Here is a 25,989-nt window from a genome sequence, read left to right as displayed (position 1 = left end):
GAGGAACCCGGACCGGAGGAACCCGGAGGAACCATGGAGAACAAGGTGCAGATGAGGAATCACCCCCGGAGGTAAAGAGCCCCAGCCCGGACGGAGCGAGCTCCTCACTCCTCCTTTTGTCTTTACTTCTTTGTATTTCTTCGCTGCTCAGTTCCCGGTGGTTCGTTCCTCTGCTGCCTCGGGACTCGGTTCGATTCCCGCTCGTTACAATACATCTCCCCTGAGTCCTGAAGAGGATGAAGTACACGTTCACAGGGTTTTCACAGGTACACAACATGTAGTCAGAGTAAAGACACGTTCATAACGTCAGGTGAGGACTGTTCACCGTGTTTAAAACCTCCAGTGAACGGATTATAATATAGTTTATTCACGTGTTTGTGAATATAACTAATGACATTTAACACTTAAATCTGTTCCACGCGTTTAAAACCTTCAGTGAACGTGTTTGAATGAAACACAGACAGAACACATGTAAGCAGAGTAAGGAGGATTTGAGTTGAAGGGACTTTTCCTGGGGATTCCTGGCGGTATATTATAAACAAATTTATGTAGAATAACATATTTAATAACAACTACAACTCCTGTAGATGCAGAACTGGAGGCTAGTGTTAAAAAACAGCAAAGGACACTGTAATTAGCTGTTTTTGAATTTAAATGATCATTTCAGTCCCTTTTTTAAGCTTTTCCAACAGCAGCTGGTCCCAAAACATCAATGTTCACTGAAACATCTTTGGAATTGTAGCGATCGAGGATGTCAATTTGAATTCTGGGAAAATATAAAATGTATTTTCTTACATTTTATATTGTAAATAAGGTTAATCAGCCCTTTATTATAATGAAACTGCTTCTTACTGGTTTCTGGGACTGAAATAGATAAGAACAGATAAAACAAAATCTATAACATTGAGCTTGAGCCTGTGTTGATCTGTTGTGTCAAACCTCAGGATTTGTCACTTTCAAATCCGCGCTGATCCAGTTTAATGCATTAACTCCACTTGTTGATCTCCGATAAGTCGGAGCACATCGGCTCAGTGTGGAATCAGACGCAGTCATTCATGTGCATCAGTTGAATGTGTGGCGGGTTGTTCCTCTGCCGACAGGCGCCAAAGGCGTCCGTCACCACAGAGCTGGTTTTGTGGCAGAAACTTTGACTGATGCTTTGGTTGATAACACGGAAAAAGGTTCAACTCTGCCGGATGTAGTTTTCAGCTTTTCAGTTGTATGTCACAGTTTGGCTTCTGGTTGTTTTAAGTACAATGTTGTAAATACAACATCTGCAAGTAGACATTCAAGAGTAGAGTGGAGTAAAAGTTATGCTTATAAAAATGCGTGCGTGTGTCATGTTTGACAGTAGGAACTGACTTGTTCCTTTTCTATCCACTTATCAGGAGGATGCTCGTTACACACACAGCTCACTTGTTATCGTGTCCATTCACTCGTCCACTGTTTCCTCATTCAACTGACGTAAGATGGACGTTTTCAGTGTTTCCTCCGCTAAAACCTTCATGTTTCATCTGAGGGGCTCCTCGGTGCCTGTATTAGTTTTTAATACATTTTGTTTCAATATTAGTTTACTCCTCTTAATTTAGATATTAAATGCCCAATAATAACCAGTAGTTGTTTTAAATGAACAGGCACAGCATGTTTTATCCAGCATCACCAGCATAGAAATATATCGGTCGATAACTTCTGTGTTGTCTTTGTTGTGTTGTGTGTTGTGTGTGCACTTTGACGCAGCTTGACTGAATGTAACCTTTGGGCCTTGGTGGAGGTTTAAGCTCCAATAGTGATATTCTTCTATTCAATATGATAAGTCTGTTGCTGGTTCACTAGTCGTAGAAGAACAACACAATAAGCAGTAGTTGTTTCTGAATGTAGGAGGCAGATCTGTCGAACTGTGACTGCGTTCCTTTCAAAAATAGACGTGGAAACTTGAAAAATAAGAAAACAAGAGCTGAGGGAAAGCATGGGGCATTTTAAATATAGCAGTGTAAATATTTGGCGTGTTCTGTACTTTAAGCCACTGCAGATATGCACACATACATTTGCAAAAGTTCACAGAGTCTTCTTGAAAAGCAGATTATGGGCTGTTACAGTAGATCATCGGTTCAGTGCTTATTTAACTGTCTCCTGTGGCTTGTGGCTTGAAGTGGAAGCACTGGACAGTTTGGCTGGTGGCCGCGCAGAGTTTAAAATCCAGTCCAGGGGGGTTAAAGAAAGAAAGTCACAGACTCACTGACAAATCAGGTCTTTTATCAGCAGACATACGAGAAGACTCATTACAGTTTGACCACATGGCGTCGTTGAGGTTTTCACAAGTGTTGCGTCAGTGTCTGTCTGTCCGTGATCACGTCTACACAACATTTTACTTCCACACTCACCTCTACAAACCACGTGAAACACACAACAGCAACACCTAACAAACAGTACACATGCACATTAGACAACAATACCAGTAACGGATGAGGACATCAGCATTAACCACTATAGGACTGTGAAGAGGTCAAGCTGGTTCAGCGACAGAAGGTCTTCTTAACACCATTGGGTTAAATGAAATATTAAATGAAAGCCTCGACACATTCACTCAAAAGTCTTTGTATCACAGAACAGAAATCAGACTGGAGCAGTTTGGCCTCATGCCTTTGATATCTAACTTTGCTATTTCCTCCCGTCTTCCTGTAATCATCCTGATCGGTTTGTCGCCGGCTGCATCCAGGACATTTCTGAGTCTATTTTTGTTCCGGACTATTTTTGTCTTTTGAGTTATCAGACATCAGAGACTTGTTTTTGTGCTGCTCACGTCAGGAGAGAGAGAGAGAGAGAGAGAGAGAGAAAAGGTGGAGAGCCACAGTTCACCCAAAAGAATGATTTTAATATTCTGCTTCTGATTGTATTAGATCCACACAGTCTGATTATAGAAACTAATAGAAAATAGCTGTTGGTGTTACTGACTGATCAAATCCTTATTAATATCTGGACTGTTTCTATTCTCAGATGTGTCTTTAAAAAATACAAAAACACATCAGTGTAAATAGGCCGCGACACATAAACTGTTTCTGTCGCTTTCTAATTCGTGAAGAGAGTTATTAGTCACTGGTCCATCTGTGCACTCAACACTATGAGTCAATGGGGATGTTTGAAAACCTGTTGGACGAAAACCAGGGGGATTCACAAATGAATGTCACTCGTGTTGTGTTTTCAGCGACTTGCTGTTCTCCAGTCAAACGGGATATTATAGTTCTATATAGACATAAAATGTGATTGTTTTCTGCCTAATTCTGCAATGATGAAATTTAGTTAAAAAAGAAAAGGTGATGAGGAAAGAGATTGAGATGAAATTCAGACTTTGACAGAACGGTTGAGAGGTTTAAAGTTTGGGCTTTTTACCTTTTTATAAAGTGATTATTTGTGGGTTTTGTGCTGTGAAGTTAAATCGAGAGATGAATGTGTCACCGTTGGTTGAAACAAGCGCTGATCTTACTCTTTGTGTCTCTTTAAATACATTGGTATTTATTTCCATATGTTCTGGGACTGAGCCCCAGTGTTTTCGTCTGTCTCAAATTTGGGCTTTACTCAAACTAAAGAAACGAGCTCGGTTAGCTGGACTTACAGCAGAGGGGGTTTCCAAATAGGTTTCCAAGCGTTGGACGCCTCCCACACTCCCTCCCCTTTCATTCTCCTGATGTATCTGGACGTATCGGTACCTTCAAGTAATCATTATTTGAAGCCCTACCCTGAAATATCTACGTGAAAAGGTTTCAGTTTCACGTTGACAGCGTCTTGTTTGCTGCTTCACGTCTCTGTCGCTCTGTCTCTGCAGGCAGCTGAAGAAGCTGAGCGAGGACAGTCTCACCAAGCAGCCGGAGGACGTGTTCGATATGCTGGAGAAGCTGGGTGAAGGGTGAGTCGTCGCTCAGGGACGTCACAGAAACACCACGCTGTCCTGACAGACGTGTTTCCACACCTCAGTCTGCGGATCTTTGTCGTTTTGAATCAACTTTTCTTTCCATTTTCTCTCCTCCACTCATTCTCTATCGCCCCCTCCATCTCTCTCTGCCCTATCTTCCTCCTCGTTGTTGACATGAAGCTCCTCCCCCCCTACCATCAACATAAACATTGCCTCTTCATTTCCTGTGTCTCAACACACTTCCTGTTCTGAGCCGCTGATTGACACTGTGTGTGTTTCTTACTTTTTGTTTGTTCATGTAATCTGGAGTGTAACACAATCATCAGCCACCACTGGCGTTTAATGTGACTAAACTACACACCAGTTGTGTTTGAAGTTGTTCACACTGTTTTCTGCCTTTTTATTGATTCAGGTCAGATAAAAAAACAGATGTGTGAAAATGACCAAAACCAAACAGGAAATAATGACACCTGACACCAAAATGATGTTCCCCACACATCTTGTCGTCTATGTGAACACGTGGCTGAATATTTCATTTGATTTGTGTTGCTTTTGTGAAATTACAGAAAATCTGATTAAAATTCAGATATTTACAGCTGCTGTGTGACAAAAACACACATTTGATCTCACAGCCATACTTTTGACTCCTGAGCAGTTTTGGTTGGTCACGTCCTCACTCACAGGGAGCACCGAAAACACCTGAAACATCTGTGTCTCTGCAGGTCCTACGGCTGCGTGTTCAAAGCCAATTACAAAGAGACGGGGGAGATGGTAGCCATCAAACAGGTTCCTGTGGAGTCTGATCTTCAGGAGATAATTAAGGAAATATCCATCATGCAGCAGTGTAACAGGTACTATTTCCTTAATCTTACATGATGCTTTTGCTGCTAAAGATTTGGGTTCTTGTATATTCTTTAGTTTTCAAATTATATGACTTTAGTATATGTTTGATAATGTGTAATTCAGGCAGCTTCAAACTCAAACTGTCTGTTATCAGGTTTGTTTTTTGAGACCCTCCGCTCCTCCCGACCAAAAGACTGCGGTCACGAAACTTGTGAGGGGAAACGGCAGGAGTGCCATTTGTTTATGAAAGATTTACTATCACACAGTCATTTGTAATAATAATAATAAAAGTTTTCGTAGGTCTTACCTTGTCACTTTGTACCAAACTATGACTGTTGTTTCATTTTCAGGAAGGCAGGATGCTTTTAACTAACTAAAAGTGTGTGTGTGTGTGTGTGTGTGTGTGTGTGTGTGTGTGTGTGTGTGTGTGTGTGTGTGTGTGTGTGTGTGTGTGTGTGTGTGTGTGTGTGTGTGTGTGTGTGTGTGTGTGTGTGTGTGTGTGTGTGTGTGTGTGTTCAGTCCACATGTAGTGCGTTACTATGGCAGCTACTTCAAGAACAGTGACCTGTGGATCGTCATGGAATACTGTGGAGCCGGATCAGTTTCTGATATCATTAGAGTACGCAACAAGACGGTAATGTAATACTCAAAGACACACACACAGTTTACATAATTTCTTTATGTAGCAGCATAAAGACACAACGATTGTTTTGGCTGATGTCTTTTCCTTTCTGTGCGTGTGCACGTGTAGATAACAGAAGAAGAGATAGCCACCATCCTGCAGTCGACTCTGAAGGGTTTGGAGTATCTTCACTTCATGAAAAAGATCCACAGAGACATTAAAGCAGGAAACATCCTGCTGAACACGGAGGGTCAGGCCAAACTGGCCGACTTCGGTGTTGCCGGACAACTCACAGTAAGAAAACAAGGATCAAATAAAGAGATGTGCCCGTAAAGTACACCTCTCACTACCGAGAGAATATGATGGGTACACGAGGAAGTACATGAACAGAGTGCAGTGGCACAGGAGGGTTGCACGAGGATGAGGTTTTCTGTTTATTAGAAAACTTAATTACTATTTTTGGCGACTTTGTTAATGGGAAATATAAACAGGTACCGTACACCAAAGTGTTCTGTTAGATTTGACCTGTTTTACTTAAAGACAGACATGAGCAATTCAATAGAGAATGAATTGACAATTATCTCAGTTCCACACATTACCCAGTGTTCATATTTGACTAATACTCCAGTAGGAAGTAGGATCTCACCATTAAGGCTCAATAGCTTCTGGAAGTCGTGCAGGGTTTTTTCATCAAACTGCATATTGAGCTGTCACGTCTCCGCTGCGCTCTCCTCAGGACACCATGGCGAAGAGGAACACGGTCATTGGCACGCCGTTCTGGATGGCTCCAGAAGTTATACAGGAGATCGGCTACAACTGCGTGGCTGACATTTGGTCTCTGGGGATCACAGCGATAGAGATGGCTGAGGGGAAGCCGCCCTACGCTGACATACACCCAATGAGGGTGAGCGAGTGTGTCTTTTGTCTGTGTTTGTGTTTAAAGGTGAGAGGTCAAACGAAAGTGTTTTTTTTAAGCTGTTGAGAGGTTCACCCCCCCCCCCCCCCCGGACGATGGAGCGACTGAAAAGAGTGAATATCAGGTTTAACGATTGAATGAAAAAGTGTTTAATGAATTCAGTTTGTGTGTACTGAATTATATTTCCTCCTCCAGGCCATCTTCATGATTCCCACCAACCCTCCTCCAACGTTTCGGAACCCGGATCTGTGGTCGCTGGCATTTCAAGACTTTGTTGGCCAGTGTTTGGTGAAAAACCCAGAAAACAGGGCGACTGCCACTCAGCTGTTACAGGTAACTCTATGTCACTGCTGAATTATTTTTGCTAATAGTACATGAAGTAGCATTTGTAAGGAAATGATTGGATCAGATACAGATGATACATTTAGATCAAATATAAACCTTTTACATGACTGAACACATAATAATCTTAATTTGACTTTTCAAGAGCTTCTGGTGATAAAAGTCGACACCAGTGTGGATTTGCTTTAAACAACAACACTGAGCTTTCCGCAGCAGAGTTTATACGTCATGTTCCCCACATGCTCCTGTTGTTGTGAAGGAGTCTGACCTCCTGCTGCGTCCTTCATATGTGAAACACAAACTCCAGACACTATTTTACAGACACGTTCCAGAGTTGATGTCTGAAAACAGCTCATGTAAGAGCCGTTCAAATTGAATTGCTCATATGAGTGTGATTGTATTTGCTGGTAAGGAAAATGGAAAACATGTAGGATCATACCTCTTCTCATCTCTCCCCTCCTTCAGCATCTGTTTATCAAGACGGCCAAGCCCAGCTCCATCCTCAGAGCCCTGATCACAGACGCCATGGAGATCAAACTGAAGAGACAGGAGGAGGCGGAGCAGAGAGAACTGGACGCAGAAGATGACGACAATTCGGTAAAGACACAGTCATGAAATTATGAATGAAGGCAGGAGAGGTTGTGTCAACTTTCCCAGATATAAACAATCAATCCTCTTGAAAGGAGACTTGGCTTTCTGCCTGTGTTTCAGGATGAGGACGAGGTGGACCAGGGGACGATGGTGCGGGTGGGGTCCGGAGACTCTGGAACCATCCGGTCCGCTGGCTCATTAGTGGGTTCGCTGGGCGGGACGGCACGGACCATGATCGAACACGACGACGGGACCATGCAGTCCCAGCTGGGGACCATGGTCATCAACTCTGAGGATGAGGAAGATGCTGGTACAATGAAAAGTAAGTTTTTTAAAAAACTGTTAATTAATAAAATCCAATGCTGATTTGCTTGGGCTGAGACTCGCAATTATTCACTGATTATGGTCTCAACGAACTGTCACCAAAGTGATGGCAATGCATCCTTTACAAATGGGCCTGTACATGTGCAGAGACAAGTCATGATGTCAGCCCATGATCATGAGGACTGTGTTTCCCGGGAACAGAAGCGATGCAGATAAGGAACTCGTCAGAACTATGTAAAAACTAAGTTAAGAGAGAATAGTTTGGTCTTTGATTCAGTTTCCTCCTTATTACCTGAAGAAAAACAGAGTCAATGATTCACCACGAACGAGTGCTGCTGTCTGTTTTTTTCATCCAGTAGAGGGCAGAGTGTGACCGTGTGTGTGTGTGTGTGTGTGTGTGTGTGTGTGTGTGTGTGTGTGTGTGTGTGTGTGTGTGTGTGTGTGTGTGTGTGTGTGTGTGTGTGTGTGTGTGTGTGTGTGTGTGTGTGTGTGTGTGTGTGTGTGTGTGTGTGTGTGTGTGTGTGTGTGTGTGTTCAGGGTCTGCCTCCTCTGCCTATGTGACCAACTTCGGTTTCACTGTTTAACTTTTCCCTTTTACTGTCAGGGAGCGTGGTGCGTTTGTGAGTTGTCAATAATCACTAAATTGACTTGACATGTAGGTATTACATTTAATTCATTGTAGTCGTACATAACCTTAAGTCAAGATGATAAACCAGCAGATCCCTTCCTGCAGTGGAGGCATTAGGTTGTGCTGTGGTGTCATTTCAGGAGAGATGCGATCGTGCTGCAGGAGTCTGTTGGGAGTGTTTTTATTTATTATTGCAGTGTGGGAGTAGTAAGCGTTGGATGTATTGGCGGTTTTGGAAGGAGTCTCAATAAGAGTTGGACTCTGTTCATCGGCGCTGGCAGTCTGTGGGTGTGTTGTGTTCTGTGTTTGTTTTTATACGCTAAGAATTAACCTCAGTGAGCAGCTACAGCAAACTGCGTTAGTGTGTCTGTGTGTGACCTCAGTGCCGTACGACGCTTTTCTAACCAACATAACTTTATTTTCTCCGATTTGACTTTAGCGTCCACCTGAGTGAAAGTTTGTTTTTAGCTTCTCCCACAACACAATAACAAATCCATACGCTACACTTACATCTGACAATAGTGAAAATTAGCAGCTTGTTTACAGAAATACCAGAGAGTTAATCTTATAAAACCACCAGTGTTTCCTGATGCAGTCGTTCTGTGTTCTCTGCCTGTGTGCAATGGATTTCTTGTACATTTCTTGTTGACCTGTGGGCAGCTCAGACTCTGAGTGTGGTGGGTGTGATGTATCTGCAGTTTGTGTGTTCATCCTTCCTGTGCACAGCTCGGTCAGATATACTGTTAAGTAGTTTTTGTGTCTTGCCTATCACCTTCCCTACATCGTTAACACGTCTGCAGAGCTTGTTTCTGTGTCGTACTCTCACATTACTGCACCAAGCTGTTATGTTGAATGAGAAGATGCTTTCTACAGTCCTCCTGTTTGCTATTTAAAGCACGTGTCAGCTTCCTGATCAAAACCAGTCGCTGGTTCGCTCTCTTTGAGTTCTCATCAAACCAAGGCTACTGTGGAAGATTACATCATAACATCACAACTCCTACACCACATCTCATGAGATGTTTGCTCAAGCCAAAGAAGTGTGGCAGCGTTTAGAGCAGCCGACTGGGATGAGCAGCACTCTGATGGTCACTGGGGTAATTTCCCACCATGCATAGCGCTGCTGAAGATGTCAGAAGGAACTGGAATTTTACCACAGGACAGCGAAGCGTCTGCAGAGTGTCCTCAGACAGGTAGACACCACAAATATCAAAGTTACAGCAGCAGTTACATTTCATTGTCATGATAGTTTGATGGCATCTTAGGAATCACTGTGAAATGAATTTTGTATACAGCTATCAGCTGATTAATCAATATCGATATCAGTACATACAGGTCCGGCCTGAGTTACAATGCAGAACCTGGTGTGTGTCCATCTGGTTGTGGATTTTATTTCCCATGTACTTCCCTCTAGCTTTGTATTAACGGGCACATTAACACAAAATTCAGCTGTGTTGTTTATCCCGTTTGAGAAACTCTGATAGGTCGATGTTGTACAAGAGTCAAACGTGTCCCCCAGCCACAGCAATGCGAGCGCTGCGTGAGATTACACAAGTGACCAGGATCCGTATCCTGCCCTAAGACCAGCACATTGAGGGGAGCCGGTCTGAAAGGGCAATAACACACACACACACATCCACTCTGTCTCCTGCCTGATGTCCTGCTATTAGGTTAGCATAGATCTCCACTGCAAGCAGTTTAAACTGCATTAACACTGGAACATTTAGAATTTATAACTGCATTAGTATCCTTGTATCCTCCAGTTGTGTGTTTGTGAGAGTGTGTATATCTCTGTTGTGTTTCGTACAAAGTTGTGTGTGTGTCCCAAACTAATTGACTTGATTGTCCAAAGCTGAAGAATCAAGACAAAGTATTAGATCAGAAATTGATCCTGTCTGAATGTTTCAGAATGATAAAAAGCCTTTTAATTTACACTGATTAGCCACTAACCCTCAGTCACTAAAATCTATGTTAGAAACCTCTGTCACGCCCAGGCCCGCTCTGGTCTCGCCTCTTTCCTCCGTGTACCGATTCTGAGGGGCTGTTTACTTTCATTTGATTTAAAAAAATTAATACATTTCCTCAGTGTTTCATTATTTTCCTCAGAAGACACTGGGATTCATGGTCAGCACAGCAGCTCCTCACCAGGACTGCCCCAGAAATACAGTTCAGAAATCAGAGCACAGATAAATAAGAAGATTAAGATCTTTGTGAAATGCTCCTTTTGAATTTCTGATGGGTCTCTGGTAAAGTTGTTCTGTGTCCACGTCGAGATCTTTTCGACGGCAGCTGCTTCTTCACATATCCAGTCGCAGGCTGAAAAGCAACCGTATGATTTGAAGTCTGTTCATAAGAGAACGAGAGCATCGTCTCTTTTTAGAATATCAGTTCAGACATTTATTGCAGCTGAGCTCCTGAGATATTTTAAGGACTTAGTTTGAATTATTTTTTTTTGCTCTCTCCAAGAATAAGATAGAATCCAAAGCACAGACACACAAAACTTCACCACAAGATAAATAAGCGATGCAGTCATGACATTTGTCAAGTTCAAATCCACACAATGCAGGATTTGCTCTTGGCTATACTCCTCGAGGTGCGATGCATTCTGAGCCCCCCCCCTGTGCACAGCTGTGCACACGTGCTTTTCTGGACAAGCTGACAGAGAGGAAACTGGCAACCTGAGAAGCCAAAGAACCACGTCGGGTGTGGCAGTACGCGTTTGCACACTCACTGCACTCAACTCAGAGTAGAACATTATAGCATATAATCTAACAAGCTAACACAGCAAGCAAGAAGCTGATGCAGTTATCGATGTCTGAGCACGACGTGTATCAAATCACATGGAAGTGTTTGGCAAACTTGATAAGCCCTCCATTGAGATTTGTTTACCTGCTTCTTGATGATAAACTAGTGCGTCGACAACATCACATACAGCCAACGTCAAGCAGAGCAAGATAAAGGAAACAGACCGTCCAATAACAAGAGCGCCACTTCAACATCTGTCCTGCGGCCTCTTTAAGCTCTCGCCAACAAGTTGAGTTTGCTCTTCATCTTCCACTTCCACGTCCTCTGTGGTTTCCTCAGTGGCTCCGTCATGACATCCACACTGAGAAGAGCGAGCTAGACGGATCTCGAAGCTCGCTGTCTGGTTGCTGGTGTGCGACGTTAAGCATGTCGTAATGTTCCAGCTCACGAGGAGAATTCCTGTCTCCCAGGGGGCACTGTGGCAGACTTGCCATTCTCCATTTTATAAGTTTGTTTACCATCAAAATGTCTCTGAAGTTGCTATTTCAAGGTATAAAAACGACCAAGTGTTGTTTTAACTTGTCTCTGTATCTCACACAAATGTGACTTTAGCAGCAGCCGACATTCGGAAGTGAGGTGGTTCAAACTTTCCATCTGTTGGTTGAAGTGCACGCAGATGGAACCATTATGTTGACTTAAATAAATAATTTAAATCACGGCTCTCTGAGCCTCTACAGTGTTCTCTGATCCTCAGGTCTTAAATGCTCAGTGAATGCAGCCATTACACCGTCTTTAGTTGCATCTTGCTCTATAGTAACGTTCAACAACAAGCAGCACAGTGAACTATATTCACACTTAGAATAAACGCAGAAGTGCATTTTCTAAAAGCCTCTCCATAGGAGTTCTAGTTGAAATGATTTAATGCCTGTGTACCTGCTCAGCTCTCTGCACTCTATTAAAGTTGAATATTGTTTTGGGAAGTTGCAGCAGCAGATGGCAGCTCTCTTTGGAGTCCACTCTGGTTTGGCCTTCACCTTGAATTCAAACGTGTGGTTCTCAGCTCGGTTTAGAGGCTGCAGCACTTGTGAGAGTGTGTGGGCAGAATAAAGCATCAACACCACTGTGGTTAGAGACTTAAATCCCAATGAGGCCGATAACAAAGCCATGTTTATGAATTTCGTTTTCTCTGGTTGAAGAATGTCTAACACCTGATTTGTTGTCAACTGTTGTTAAAGCCCAACAAATGTATACATCCTCCCAGCAACAGCCTGCCGCCAGAGGTATAAATCCCATTGAACATTTTCTCAAGAACTTATGGGACGCTTCTTCAAATTTGGTACAAATGTTCAGAAGGTCTCGAGGATGAACTGATTAAGTAATTCTGCTTTCAAAATTGTACTTTTGAGGAGTAGAGTCATTCTCTTGTTGACTTCTGTAGAAACATCACTAGGATTATTTTATATTCAATTTCTGCCAAAAGATCCCTTTCTCCTGAATCTCACTCACTGGATCTTTCAACCTGGAAAGTTTTACAAAGCTCCACCGAGATAAAAACCAACAACATTTCTACTTTTTAATTCAAAGTAAACACAAACATGTCCACTTCCTGCTGCGCTGTGAGCACTGGGAGGTGATTAATGATCAGACTGGTCAGAGCAGAAGGAACAAAAATAATGGGCCCGTCTGTGGGCGACAAACATTAACGACTGAACTCTTTTTTTATTTCTGTCTTCTTTTTATTTTGTTAGTTAGTTTGTTGAGTTTTTTGGGGTCTCAGCTGATCTGAGTGGTTCTGGGTACACGGACAGATTCTCCAAACCTCCCAGTGATACAAGCAGCTTCCAGTAACAAACTCAAAGCTCGTTCTCTCCAGTCACTCATCACTGAGGCGTCTGTCTGTCTGTTGTCAGCACGTGGAAAAGTGACAGAATCTATTTGTTAAGAAAAGGTGTGTGGGTGCGGCAATGAGCTCATTAAATGAAAGACTAAATTGAACATATCTTGTAAGTGTTGGTGCATCTCTCGGCTCCCATGGACTCACTCTGATGTTTTCTGAACATTTGACCAGGGGGCTGGTTTGAGAAGTTTCAGATAATTTGCGGAGTCACTGACTTGGACATCTACATTTTCACACACAGCCCTCTGAGACTTGAGGTCCTGTCTGAGAGCAGCTGCAGTTGCACAGAAACTGGATTAAGGCCAAGATGCAGATGTCGCGATCGATGCTTTGTTTGAGAATCTCCCCAAAAAATGTAATTTATTTAAAATGTGTAAGATGGATGTTATGAAACATGAAAACTCGACCAGAATCATGTACGGTCAGATAGAATAAGTGCTTCTGCTGTTTGTCAGAGACCTCGTGAGTCAAAGCACTCAACGTTGTTTTTCTCTGATGTGTCGGGCTGAAGTTTTAAGTGAAAAATCATGTTTCTAAACTTTGCGAGATGTGTGAGCACATTTAAATCGGTACTCCGCTAACACATCCTCATGTTGTAGGTTTTTGAAGAAGCTTGTTTGAGCAGATGCTGTGTTAAAGCTTCTTACGTTGAGTTACGCAATAGAAAGATTAGCTGAAAGAAAGAAGGACATGTCCACACTCAGGAGCTGTGAATCTGCAAAGATCTTCACTGGTGAACTCCTTATGGTTGTGTTTGGTCAATCATCTCACTTGAGGAGATGGTTTGTTCAATGATGAGTTGGTGTGGACTACTGCCGAGGTGTTTCAGGAGCTTCAGGAGTGTTTTCTCTGCAGGAGAGAAGCTCCCTTTACCACAGACTTTGGGATTTTTTACTTTGCGGAACTTTTACATTCTCAGAAAACCTTTATATCACACTCAAGGGAAGAAACACTGAAAAAACACATGTCTCCTTTAATAACTTCACGGGCTTAGTAACTCTTAACTGCGAGGACGGCTTTGATTCAGCTGTGATACTAAATCATCTCCGTAAACTCACAACGGCTCCCAACACATGACAGAAAATATATACTAAAAACATCTACATCCAGAAGCACAAAAAGATAAGACAGACGAAACATCGCTCACTGGGCTACGGGCCTCCACATGGGGTTGTCATAGCAACCAACAAAGCACAGCGGGTCACAGTTTATAGGAATGTGAAGCACAGTTGGAAAGAGTCTTTGAGCAGTCGGATAATTGGTCCAGTTTCAGCAGACACCAAACTGAAATCAAACACACATCAGGTCATGGATTTTTTTTTAAGTCCGACCTTTCATCTGATTATGTTGGAAACACTGAGACGGGTTTCCTGAAACACTCGTATCTCTGAGGTCCGCGCTCCTCACTCAGTGCGGAGGCACCTGGCAACAGAAACGAGGATTCAACACCATTAGTATTGTTATTTCTTTATTTTCCAGTCATCAGGGTACTAGATTTAAAATAAAGCGTTTGCTGAATGAAGACAAACTGCAGATCTACAAGATCAGTGATGATATGTTTGGGGGGGGGGGGATGAACCGACATGTCTGCATCGATCATCACAATCAAACTGAGAATAGACACATGCAGTGTAAATAGGTGGCTATGAAACGAGCAGGAGGAGAAGCTTGATATATTCTCAGAATCTATAGCTGACATCAGAAAACTGTTCGGACTTTGTTGTTTGACCAAGACCCAGAAATCTCTGTCCGTGTGTCACGTATCTCAGGAACCGTTCATGTTATCACAGTTCACATGTGGCATGTGTGTTGTAAAGGGCCCGAGGAAGTGCAGTGTCGAATTTGGTGCGATTTGGACACATTCAATATTAATAAAATGTCAATAAACAAGGCCTCAGTAAGGAGAGGAACACATTGACCACAGGACAGAAGGGTTAACCGAGGACGGCGTTCTCCACCACAGTTTCAGAAAATACAGAATGTCTTGGAAGAATAGCGTTTCATGAACGTGGAGAGTCAATGCCATTAAACACTGAGACTATTGCAGCCGATCGCAGTGGCCCAACTCTTTTAGACACATTCTGTTGGCGTTTCCTAAAATATGTCCTGTGTAGATATGTATGTTTTAGGGCATTCAGCTAAAGATACCAGGGTGCACCCCAAGGATAATATAAGATTGAATTAGCAGCTGCGACTCAGCACCAGAGGGCCGAGTATCAACCCTGCTAAATGTGGCATCGTGGATGTCATTTTCACTTCCTGGTTACTCTGAGATTCAGGCACTTGTGGCCAGGGGCATGTCGGATTCTGTATTTTATTCTGTAGTGAACAGAAGAGATGTTGATCATTTTAAAGGATATGGATTTGTTTAAATCTTGAGCTAAGCAACGTAAACGCTACACAACCTGCCGGTTCCTCTCTGAGTCACAATCCTTATTCCAGTAAATGTCCATTTATATAACCTGATTATTGGACATAAATTAATTTTAAGTGCACACATGAACCAGCTCTAATTCCCTCTTGGTATGACATCAGATTTCCCTGCATCCCGTCGACTTTACTGTCAAATTAGAACAAGACTGAAAGAAGAAAGATGCCGCTGGTCTGTACACCTGAATGATCTCAGGTTTCTTCCGCAGTGAAGCTGTAGAATCTGAGCCGTGTTCCCACCGTCCACAGTGTGGCTGTACGAGACGCTCTCAGATGTGCACATCCTGTAGCAATGGAAACTGCAGCCTCTGTAACACCACGACAGCTTATTAACGCCGTGAATCAAAGGGAGCTACTCTCAGTGATTTGCTCCACTCATGGACCCATCTGGGTGAAATCCACGATGCAGAGGGTTTGTCCAGTGAAACGGCTTCGTCTGCAACTCCACCCACCCGCCCCCCCCACGCTCACCTCAACTGGCTGCATTTTTTATTTAGTGACTCTGCAGTGATCCCACACATACAGTGTTTGTGTGGTGTTTGTTGTGTTGTTTTTGTTTCATCGCCGGTCCGAGAGAAAAACAGTTTTTCAGTGTTTACTTTGTGCTGCAGCTACGAGGAACCTTAACAAATCCCCCCTCCCCGCCCTGAGCTATTATTATTATTATTAATATTAATTAAAGCGACATAACCGCTGAGAGAGAGAGTTTTAATGCTCCTCATAACGCTTGTGGATTTGAAACATTAACTGAAAGCCCATTATGACAAACTGTTCACAAATGTGTCAGTGTTAATAAGTAGGCTGTCGGCCAAACCAGCTTCTAGAGTGATTGCAAAGTTCATCTTAGTTCACCGAGGGCGTTTGATTGGTTGTTGGCTGATTGGTTGACTCTCGGATGTTTAACTTCTCGCGTGAGATTATTTCTTTACCTCATCCAGAGAAACCACGTTCAACCGACCCAACAGTTAACTCAGGCCGACATCCTCCTGCCAGGTCACCAGTTGGAGCTCGTGTAGTATCGGGCTACGCTTCAGTGGCCCTGTGTCTTTTATTTGAGTTGATATACAAGAGAATACGGTGTGCACAGTGTGTTACGGTGTGTTTGTGTCTTGACTACGAATGTGCTTCCTGTCAATCAGCTGCGAGGAAGTAACTGTCGGTTCTGCTTCACAGGGAGAGATGAGACGATGCAGCCAGCGAAGCCGGCCTTCCTCGAGTACTTTGAGCAGAAAGAGAAGGAGGCCAACAGTCACAACGACGGAGGAGGACGAGGAGACAACAACGCAGACAACCGCAAACTGCCCGGGGAAGGAGATCTCGAAGTGGTGAGTTATAAGAAGCATGTGTCATAGCAGTTTAACTGTGGCCCACAAACACTGTAGCTGGGTCCCAATTCAGGGAGTCACAAATATTCGGAGTCAAGTCGATTCTTCCTCAGGTCGCTTCGGGCCTCATTTATACCCGCTGCGTACGCACCTTTCAGACCCCGTTTTGTGTCTACGCCACTTCTCGCGCAAATGTTGGGATGTATACAAACAAACTTGAAGGGACAATGTACGCAAACTTTAACCCACATTTTGCCCAATGAACATAAAACATGTTGAGCCAAAATATTTTTAAATATAGAAACATGAACAAAATATTTCTTAACCCTCCATAAGTAATTTGAGCTATTTATTTTAAGTTTGTGACTTTCTGCTGCAAAAGTTAATAAATGTTCTACATATTCTATATTTTGTGGTATAAACAGGATCATACATAACAATCTCCAACGCGGGGCGTCCATTTTCAGGGGGTTTAATAATTTAAGTAATTTCATTGGTATATTCCCTTCAGTTTTGTTGATATAAATCGTGGGTTTGATGGACTTGACTCGATAAACTCACCTCTCTGAGTTCTGAGTGCCTTTAAGTGTCCGGGCCGCTGCAGGCTGGTTGTCTCGCTCCAGGACATTTAAGCAGGACAAATGGCTGCTGCTGGAATTAAATATTAAATATGTGACCTTTTTTAATAGGAGGTGGTTTCTGTCAGCAGACCACAGTGCTGCCTGCTCGGCTTCAGATATTCAGAGTACACCAACGGTTGTGATTATTAAAAAAGGAACAAAAGTAGATTTCTCCGCTAATACGCATCAGCAGCGTTGACATGTTGAATTCTGTGTCGACGTATCGGTGTCATTCGACGTCTGAATAAAAGAACAAAGGTGTTGTGTACCAGGGTGACCCATGTGTGTGTTTTGTGTGTGTAGTGTGTTACACGACGAACCTATTGAGACGCTGTGCCGGTGTGCAGTAGAAGACGTTACGCTAACTGACGATTACACGTAACCGCTGGCTCACCCCGTTCTCACTCTCGTTGTCCTGGATCGTTGATAATTCAGAGAGACACGCCCACACACACACACGTCGGTTTAGTAGGAGCATTTCATCTTGTTGTGTCACCTTCAGACTTACATATAGATTAGTGAATATAAGCAATGTGCGTTATGATTATTGTAATTCTCGAACAACACTGTCATGCTCATCCGTCAGGTTGATCCAGGATCAAGGGATGAATCAGTAACGGACTGATCATCGAGACTTTACAAAACACTAAAGCCATCGATCATAATTCTTCTTCACGCTCTATTTTTTCACTGCTTAACAAATGACTAAAAAGTCATTTTAAAAGATTAGCGTTTCGACCAATTTGTAGTCCTGCATTGTGCGGAAAACCTCCGATGGGCAGAGACAGCAGGTTATAGCCTCTAAGAAAATACATAAAACACATCTCTGTGCGTTATTGCAACAGTTAGAGTTTGTGGCACTGAGAATAAAATCACACATGAGGTTTTACTCGACGACATAAATCCCACTCGAGGGGATTTATTATTCCATTAGAATTTCAAATGTGAGGATAAAACGTCTCATTTCTCCTTGAGCCTGAAGACGTCGTGGCGGCTTGTTGACAGCGGCGTGTTAATTTTAGATCCGTCTACTTTGCTATTTTTATACTTTGCTGCCAGATGTTTTTTCAAATAGCTCCTGGGACAGGAAGCTAAACGCAGGTTTTCTGGTTGTAGTTTACATGTGCAGACCTTTTTCTTACTTAAATTGAATCCTGTTGTGTAAGGAGACAGTTAATCCACTTTCTCCACGGGTCAGGAATCCCACTTACATCTGGCTTTTGTCTGAAATGTGAATTTCACTCCAGGGTCAAATGACTCTGCAGTAGACGCAGGTTTTCACCGGCTCCGATCAGCAATGATGGAAACATGACATCCGGGTGAAGCTGCTCATTTCTTCTACTTCGTTTTGGCCATCTCGACGCTGTTGCTTCACCTTTTCTGCAATGAACGTTTGTGTACTTGTTATTTTACTACACTTCGGGACCAACGTTTTTATTATTAGACAGCAAGGTTTCTGACGTATGTGCATCCGGCACGTTCATGATGCCAAACATGATTCAACAGGGGAAAGGAGTCAATCGCCTCTTTTTCAGGGGTTAACCACGGCTTAGGTAACCTGCGTTTACCTGCTAAGTTTGGTTAAAGAGTGTAGTTGTACATCCAGACTTCATAGGTCATCATAGGTTAATATCACAGTAGTTGTCAGTATAGTTGAAGTCACAAATTACTTATCTGAACAAAATCAACCTGAAAATGTCTCCTTTAATATGTTAAGACCCGTACCGTCTGTTTTTTATATTTCACTGCCTCCTCTTCATATTTATCATTTCACCTGCAGTTTGAGCTCGAGCCATTGAAGTGGTTTGACAACGCAGCACAGGACACGTTAAAGCACAAACCTTCATTATTCACGAGGACGGGCGACGCACAACCAATCCCCCTCATTGCTCCTCTCCGCCCTCGCCCCTTTTCTCTATTTTTTTCTCCCCTTATCTATTTTTATTCTTCCTCTTACTGGTTTTCTTTACGTCCGTCTCTCCTCCCCCTGCTTCCTTTCTTCCACCCCTCCTCCGAATACATCTCAAGGAGGCTGCGGTCCTATCAAACAGGTCATGGCGAGGAATCAAACCTGCCAACAGTGACGAATCAGCTGCATCTTCTGTGTCTCCAGTGTCGTTGTGTCACGGATGAATTGTAGATCCGGAGGAAGTCGTGTGTGTTTCAGAAGGTCATCGAGAACTCTCTGTAGATTACTGGTTTTTCAAACTGACTCTGAAACCCTGAACAGAACTTGTTCTAGAGACCACGCTGGTGCAAGTTCAGGTGAAATCCGATACTTCCTCTTTTGTTATGTTTGAATCTGTCGTTTCCCTTCAACTGGCAGAATCTTCTTGTAACTGTTTGTTCCTCGGTTTAACCAAGACGTGTAGTTTTCAGCAGGTGACACAGGAAACTAAAACCTTTTCAAACACGCAAGAACACATTTTGTTTGGGCTGCGCACAGAAACGAGCCGAGAACACAACAGCAGTTCACGTTGTAATGGAAAACTCTGTTTTACCCGTCCAGTAGATCCGGGGCAAGTGTTTGGAGTCGATTTTATTTCGTGTCCACTGAAAAAATAGATTTCAGATGAGTTGTAAGACTGAAATCCTTCAAGAGACCAGAGGGAACCTGCAGATTGTTGTAGTTGTCCACTGATCCTTTATTAATATAAATGTACTGATTGTTGCCACTAAAAAACAACAGGTGACTGAAACATTCACTATTTTTCTCCCATTCAAAAGAAACGACTTTCATTTCCGTTCCTTCTTGTGTTTCCTTCAGACGTCCTCTCTGTTGGATCAGGTCGTGTGTTTGTGAAACAGAGAGCGAGCAGGAGAGCAGAGCGTTTGTCAGCTGTTCGCTCAAATAGTAAATGTTTAATGACGTTAAGTGTTTCCCTGCAGGCAGCAGGAACCAGAGTCCTACAGCGGCAACAATAACAAATGTATAATTTCAGAAGGAATATTAATACTTTCTTAGATCTTAAGTCTGTAATTGTCTTAACTGCAACAGAGTTGATGGAGCCTGTAGTTTCCTGTTTGTGTTTCACTTTGCCAGGTAGCTTCATCCTGTTGAATATTCTAAACACCTTTATTGATAAACCCTAACAACAGGTATCAGCACCGGTTTGAAAGGTTTGATGTTTTGTATGTGGTGGATGAATTACATGATGCTGCAGAAGTTTCTCTGGAGACTTTAGCTTGTACGAGTTTTATTGATCACTGAGGAAACTAGTGGGAGCTTTAAACATGATTTGGGTTTTACTTTGACCCTGGTGTCGTCCAGTCGTCGGAGCGTCCAGCCGCTCCTCGCGGTTATCTGTCCAGTGGAGTGGGACGCCAGTGTTATTTCAGCTGCATTGATTGTGGGTAATAAATAGCCTGAGAGAGAAGTGCTGCTGGTAAAAGCCGAGAGGGGGGGAGCCCCCCGGGGAGGAGCCGGAGCACCGGGTCCCGGCTGAGGCCCACAACACAGAGGCAGATTGAATACATGTCAATAACTGAAGCGTTTTGAAAGCTACTGAAATAGATTCACTTATCAGACACCTGGCGTAGCGCTGCCATGCGTGAGATATTTTTAGGTTTTGGTAAAGATTTTCTTAAGTGTCCATTAATGGACTTGGTAGCGACTGATCTGCGGGATTCAAGTGATGAAATCCTCCGTCTGCACAGAGGAGCAGTCTTTAAGTACAGAACTGGCTTCATGTCACTGTACGAACCTCTCCACAGAATCAAAGACTTTATACTCAGTGAATTAGTTAAGTTTAATAGTATAAACTTTATTAATATAGCAATTATTAAAGATTCAATGAGAATAAGAGCTGACGGAGTTAGCGACATTTACAAAAACGTACATTTCCTGAAATAAAAAAGATTTGCTTGCATTTGGTTTTCATTTGTAAACCATCGCCTTTTCCTTAAAGTTCATTAAAAGAAACAATAAAACTGGCAAACGTACCAAACGCTGCTGCTGCTCCTCCTCCTCCTCCTCCTCCTCCTCCCTTGTTCAGCAGGAGCATCGTCTGGGTCTGAATCTTATTTTGATTATTTGATGAAACTCTGCTTCAATATTTCTATATCCCTTGTTTAGCTCGTCAGCCTCGATCTGAAACGCGACTTTAAAATCTTTTTTACTGGCTTTTAGAGATTATTTCTGAAAGGGATCTGCAGAAGTCAACAGTGTGAATGTAGTCCCACAGCCGTGTGAGAACGGTCTCACCTGGGAGAGGGACAGGAAAGAGACGATCAGACTGTGACTTTATAAACTTCAGGCTGTTTGACCTGTTCGCTGTGTCTCTGTTCAGGTCAGTACGTGGTCGGTGGAGGAGCTGCGGCTCAGGCTCACCTCTCTGGACCCTCAGATGGAGCAGGAGATCGAGGAGATCCGTCAGCGCTACCAGGCCAAGAGGCAGCCCATCATGGACGCCATCGAGGCCAAAAAACGGCGGCAGCAGAACTTCTGAGGAGCCGTCGAGCTCGTCACTGCAGCAACTGGATGTTTTTCTCTTGGTAACTGGTCATGAAGCAGGTGGAAGGTGCGATGACACGACGGGGTGATCGTTAAACTGAGACTTGAAGACAGGAGAACGTCCGCTGGGCTGTTCCCTGTTTGACATTACGTTTGATTTGAAACCCGGATCTCGTTTCTCTCCCTTTGAGACGACAGTGGAGAGATTTAAATTCATCGTCAGCCGATCTGTGAGTTTTCTTTCTGCTGTTTTCTTGCTCGAGCTCGTCTGTGCTGATGTTAAAACCCCCTGCGGATCTCCAGTGTGGTACGTCTTGTAACTGCAGTTTCTTCCCGCTTCCTTCTTTGAACGATGACGCTGCTCGACGTCTGGGTTCCCGCTCGGGACTGTGAGCGTCTACCAGTTGATTTTCTGCCTTCGAAATTGTGAAAAACACAAAAATGGATGAAAATACTTGAGAATCATTGGATTGTTCCAGCAGACGACTTCCGTCAAGTTTCCTTCACATTCTGTGTTTGTCAGGTTCATTGTTCTAAACTTTAAAACTTTGCTTCTGAAAACTTATTTTCTGTATCAGGTACATTTCTAGGTTTACTTTTTTTTAATCTTTTGCCTTAAAACAAAATGTCATTGTTTGTATTCTCTGTTTCAACATGCAGCTAAACTGCTTCACTTTAATACAGATTGACTTTCTCTTTGGTTTTTGAAATCACCTCGTCCATGTTTAACTCAACGTCCGGAGCATGTTGAGTTCTTCTCTTTATTTCCCATTATTGGTGCAGCTGATGGAGATTAATATGTATTCATCTCTTCATGGATCAAACTGGATCTCAGTGTTTATCAACCTGAGATAAATCTGAACAGCCTCAAAATGGAAAACCTAAAAACTGGATTTCAAACACTTGACCTGAACCCGTCCAGTCACCAGTTACAATACAACGTTTAATGAATGGGTTGTAACACAGAATAATGTAAATAGACTTTTTAAAAGACAAAAAGATTCAAAATAAGTTACTGTTATTATTCTCATACATTCATTATCTGTTCATACAGCCGTGTGTCCACAGGAGGAGCTATAGTTGTTAACAGATGCATTCATTTACACTTTGATCTACATATAATTACATTATAATGTGTTATAATTCAATTTATTACATGTTTACACACGACATGTGAATTCCAGCAGATGATAAAAGATTTGGACCCGGATTCATTGGAGTGGAGCCACAGTATTAAGATCGATGCTGTTTCATTTCATCCCGAACTCGACATTCAGACATGAATTTTAATTTCTAATCTTTACATCATGCTGCAGCCTCAATTTACTGAACGTTAGTTTATGCAGCAAAATGTTTGGAAGGGAATTTGATCAGATGATAACTCTTCCATTTGTGTTTTTGCTCCAACATCTTTCTCCTTGAGTAAAAGACCTGGGCGGACAGATTTATGGAACCGATTCAACAAAGCTTTTATTTTGTGGGTTTAATATTTTTAATCTGGCGCAGTGGACTCAATGCTGGCGTCGACCCAGGTCTCGTCTTCTAACATTCCTCAGAGCAGCTCGGCCGCCTCAGACGTTTCTCATCGTCCAGCACAGAAGAAGATAAAGGGATGCGTTATATTTTTGTACGTAGGTTTAACGGTTACACAGTCAGAGAACAGATTAGTTTTGATCACAGACGTGTGATTCAGAGTAAAAACGTCTCAGGTCATAAACTCCTCAGGGGTGTAAAATAATGACGAGAGATTACTGTAGATATTCCGGAGTCGTGTCTGTGTTAGGACTCGGCTCTGTTTGTATATCGTGTTGAGTTCGACCAGTTGAAGGTTTGAGACACTTCTCAGCAGGTCGTTGCTTTTAAATGAAAAACTCCTCCGCTGGATTTTCTGTCTTTTGTCATTTTGTGTTACAAGCTACAGCGAAGTATCCGGGCCACTCCAAGAGATTCAGAGAACAACGGCGTAATGTTTTGAGAGTAAAGTTGAAAACGAAGAAATGCAGATGCAAATTTGACGCTAATAAAGTCTTGATACTAAAGAGGAGTGATTTTAGGAGAATAAAAATTAATATTACAGGCATTTGTTTTCTTCCTCGTGGCCCTAATACTCCGTCGTAATGAGCAGAGAACGAGGGATTTTATTTCCTGCCTCATCTTGCCATGTTTTCTGTGCACTGCTGTTTTTGAAGATCCAAACATAGAAATGTTTTTTTTCTGTCTTTAATTTTAGCTGAATTTTTATTGTTTAAAATTTGAAGCATGAGCTGTTTGGTGCTGACAGTGAACTGTAGTGAGGCGTCAGATAGAAATGAGTCGTTCACACTGGAGAACAGAGACTTTTTAATGTTTTAACTCAAAAACACGCTATTGTTGTAAATACACGTCTGAACACGTGTTTTAATGTTCATTTAACAACTGCAGCAAGAAGAGTTTGAATCAGTCGAATGTTTGATCTGTGCAAAAACCTTTCTTCACTGAGACACATCTGGAAAACAACTGGTATTTTGACATTTTGGTTCATTATTTAAAATAAGGTGTTTGTTCTGTTTTCAGCTCTGTTTCCAGGTAAAGTGTGAAATGTTCATATTCAGATCAACATTGCGCTGCAGTCTGGAGTCGGAGGTTTTTTCAGGTTTGTGAACGATCTGCTGTTCAGTCTCTTGTTTTGCTCGCTCCCTGTTTCTGATATTTCTGAAGTTGATCTGCCTTAAAGAACGATGCAGTGCAAGTTTGAGATCACTGATGTTTGTCTGCTCGGCTAATAAAGAAAACCTGAGGAAACATGAGGCCGTTGTGTGTTTGTGTTTCAGAGTTCAGTCCTGGGGTCTAACCGTGGCGTACGCACAAAACGGGGCCTGAAACGTGCGTACGCCACTTCTCACGCAAACGTTGGGATTTATAAAAACAAAGTTGACGGGAAAATTTGCGTATTTCCACGCAAACTCTGACCCATGCGTACGAACGTTTTGGAGACGGGAAAGTGGCGACGCAGACGTGAGGTGGAGCAGAGTATCAGTGTAAAATCTGATATTAAAGATCCCGTAAAATGTCTCTTCACCTCCACCTGACTAACAAACACCTCGATGTCAGTGTCAGAAAGTTTCGCTTCCTCTTCTCATCGCTTGATGCCGTGACTCCGGTTTTTTAAAATGAAATTTTCTTTTGCGTACGCCGCTCCTGCCGTCATTCCCTCCTGCTCTCGCTTCTTTACCTATTTTGATCCAGATCTGACCTCAGCCAACCCTCTGTATTTCATATCCTTGTTTGTTTTATTTATTTCTAAGTACAGACTCTTCTCTTTCTGCCTGAGTCGAGGCCTCGTGTCACTTTTCTGACATCATCGGTTTTGACCGTAGAACCGATCGACTTTCTAAAAGCTTCCCCTCGTCCCGCCGCATCACTCACAAACTTTCCTTTCTCCAGGCACAGCTCGATCCTTCGGTCTTGTTTCTTCTGTCGAAAGTTCTGTCGGCCAAAAGAGCAGAAATTAATTATTAATGCACCGGCTACGAATCTGATCTCCTTCCTTCACTGTGACTGAGTGTGTGTGTTTCTATCAGCCCAAATAAAAACAGAAGGTGTGTGTGTGTGTGCAGTGATATCAACTACATTAAAGTGTTAAAGGGGACATAGCATGCCCATTTTACCACAAGTTGATATGGTTCCTTGGGGTCTTAATGAAATGTCTGTAACATACTTTGGTCAAAATACCACAAGGATCATTTAAAACAGCTCCTTTTTACCCTGTATAAAACAGCCCTCCACAGAGTGACCTGTTTTGAGTGCCTGTTCCTTTAAATGCTAATGAGCCAGCTCCCCCCTCCCCCCTCTCCCCCCATGATTTTAAACGATATAAATTACATATTTTATATGATATAAATTATCAAATATGCATCCCATACTTTGTATTCCCTTGTTGTCCTGGAGTTTTAATTTTCCCAATCACATAATTAAATGTCCCCTCTGCCCCCACTACAAGCACACAAGCAGACAGACAGAGAGAGAAAGAGAGGGGGCTATGAAGACCATCATTTACCCCGAACCCCGACATTCAACGGGTACAACAACAAGCGGAGAAAGCAGAATCGCGGGCTGACCTTATATATACAGTCTATGGGGCTGACCAGCGGAGAAATGCTCGTCTCCGTGAACAGCCAGGCGGCTGCGTGCTGGAGAACGGCGCTGCGCTCCTCGCAGCGGCGCTTCCGCGTCCGTACCCGGCGGAACTACTGTACCGGCGTAACTACTGTAACCCGGCGGAACTACTGTACCGGCGGAACTACTGTAACCCGGCGGAACTACTGTAACCCGGCGGAACTACTGTAACCCGGCATACAGTAGAGCTGAAC

At 42.9% G+C, this 25,989-nt stretch overlaps 1 protein-coding gene across 1 annotated transcript; it reads left to right on the top strand.

Annotated features, from left to right (window-relative positions):
* Window positions 1-24,421, top strand: LOC118104803 (serine/threonine-protein kinase 4). The gene is made up of 11 exons (XM_035151977.2): window positions 1-71; window positions 3,821-3,901; window positions 4,630-4,758; window positions 5,270-5,384; window positions 5,502-5,666; window positions 6,109-6,276; window positions 6,484-6,621; window positions 7,096-7,227; window positions 7,342-7,543; window positions 16,416-16,567; window positions 21,477-24,421. Exons 1-11 carry the CDS (start codon window positions 34-36, stop codon window positions 21,633-21,635), a joined length of 1,479 nt encoding a protein of 492 aa, XP_035007868.1. The 5' UTR covers window positions 1-33; the 3' UTR covers window positions 21,636-24,421.
* Window positions 24,422-25,989: the final 1,568 nt, after the last annotated feature.

Source organism: Hippoglossus stenolepis, chromosome 3 (genome assembly GCF_022539355.2).
Source record: "Hippoglossus stenolepis isolate QCI-W04-F060 chromosome 3, HSTE1.2, whole genome shotgun sequence".
NCBI lineage: Eukaryota > Metazoa > Chordata > Actinopteri > Pleuronectiformes > Pleuronectidae > Hippoglossus > Hippoglossus stenolepis.
This window is presented reverse-complemented; position numbering and strand designations above follow the sequence as displayed.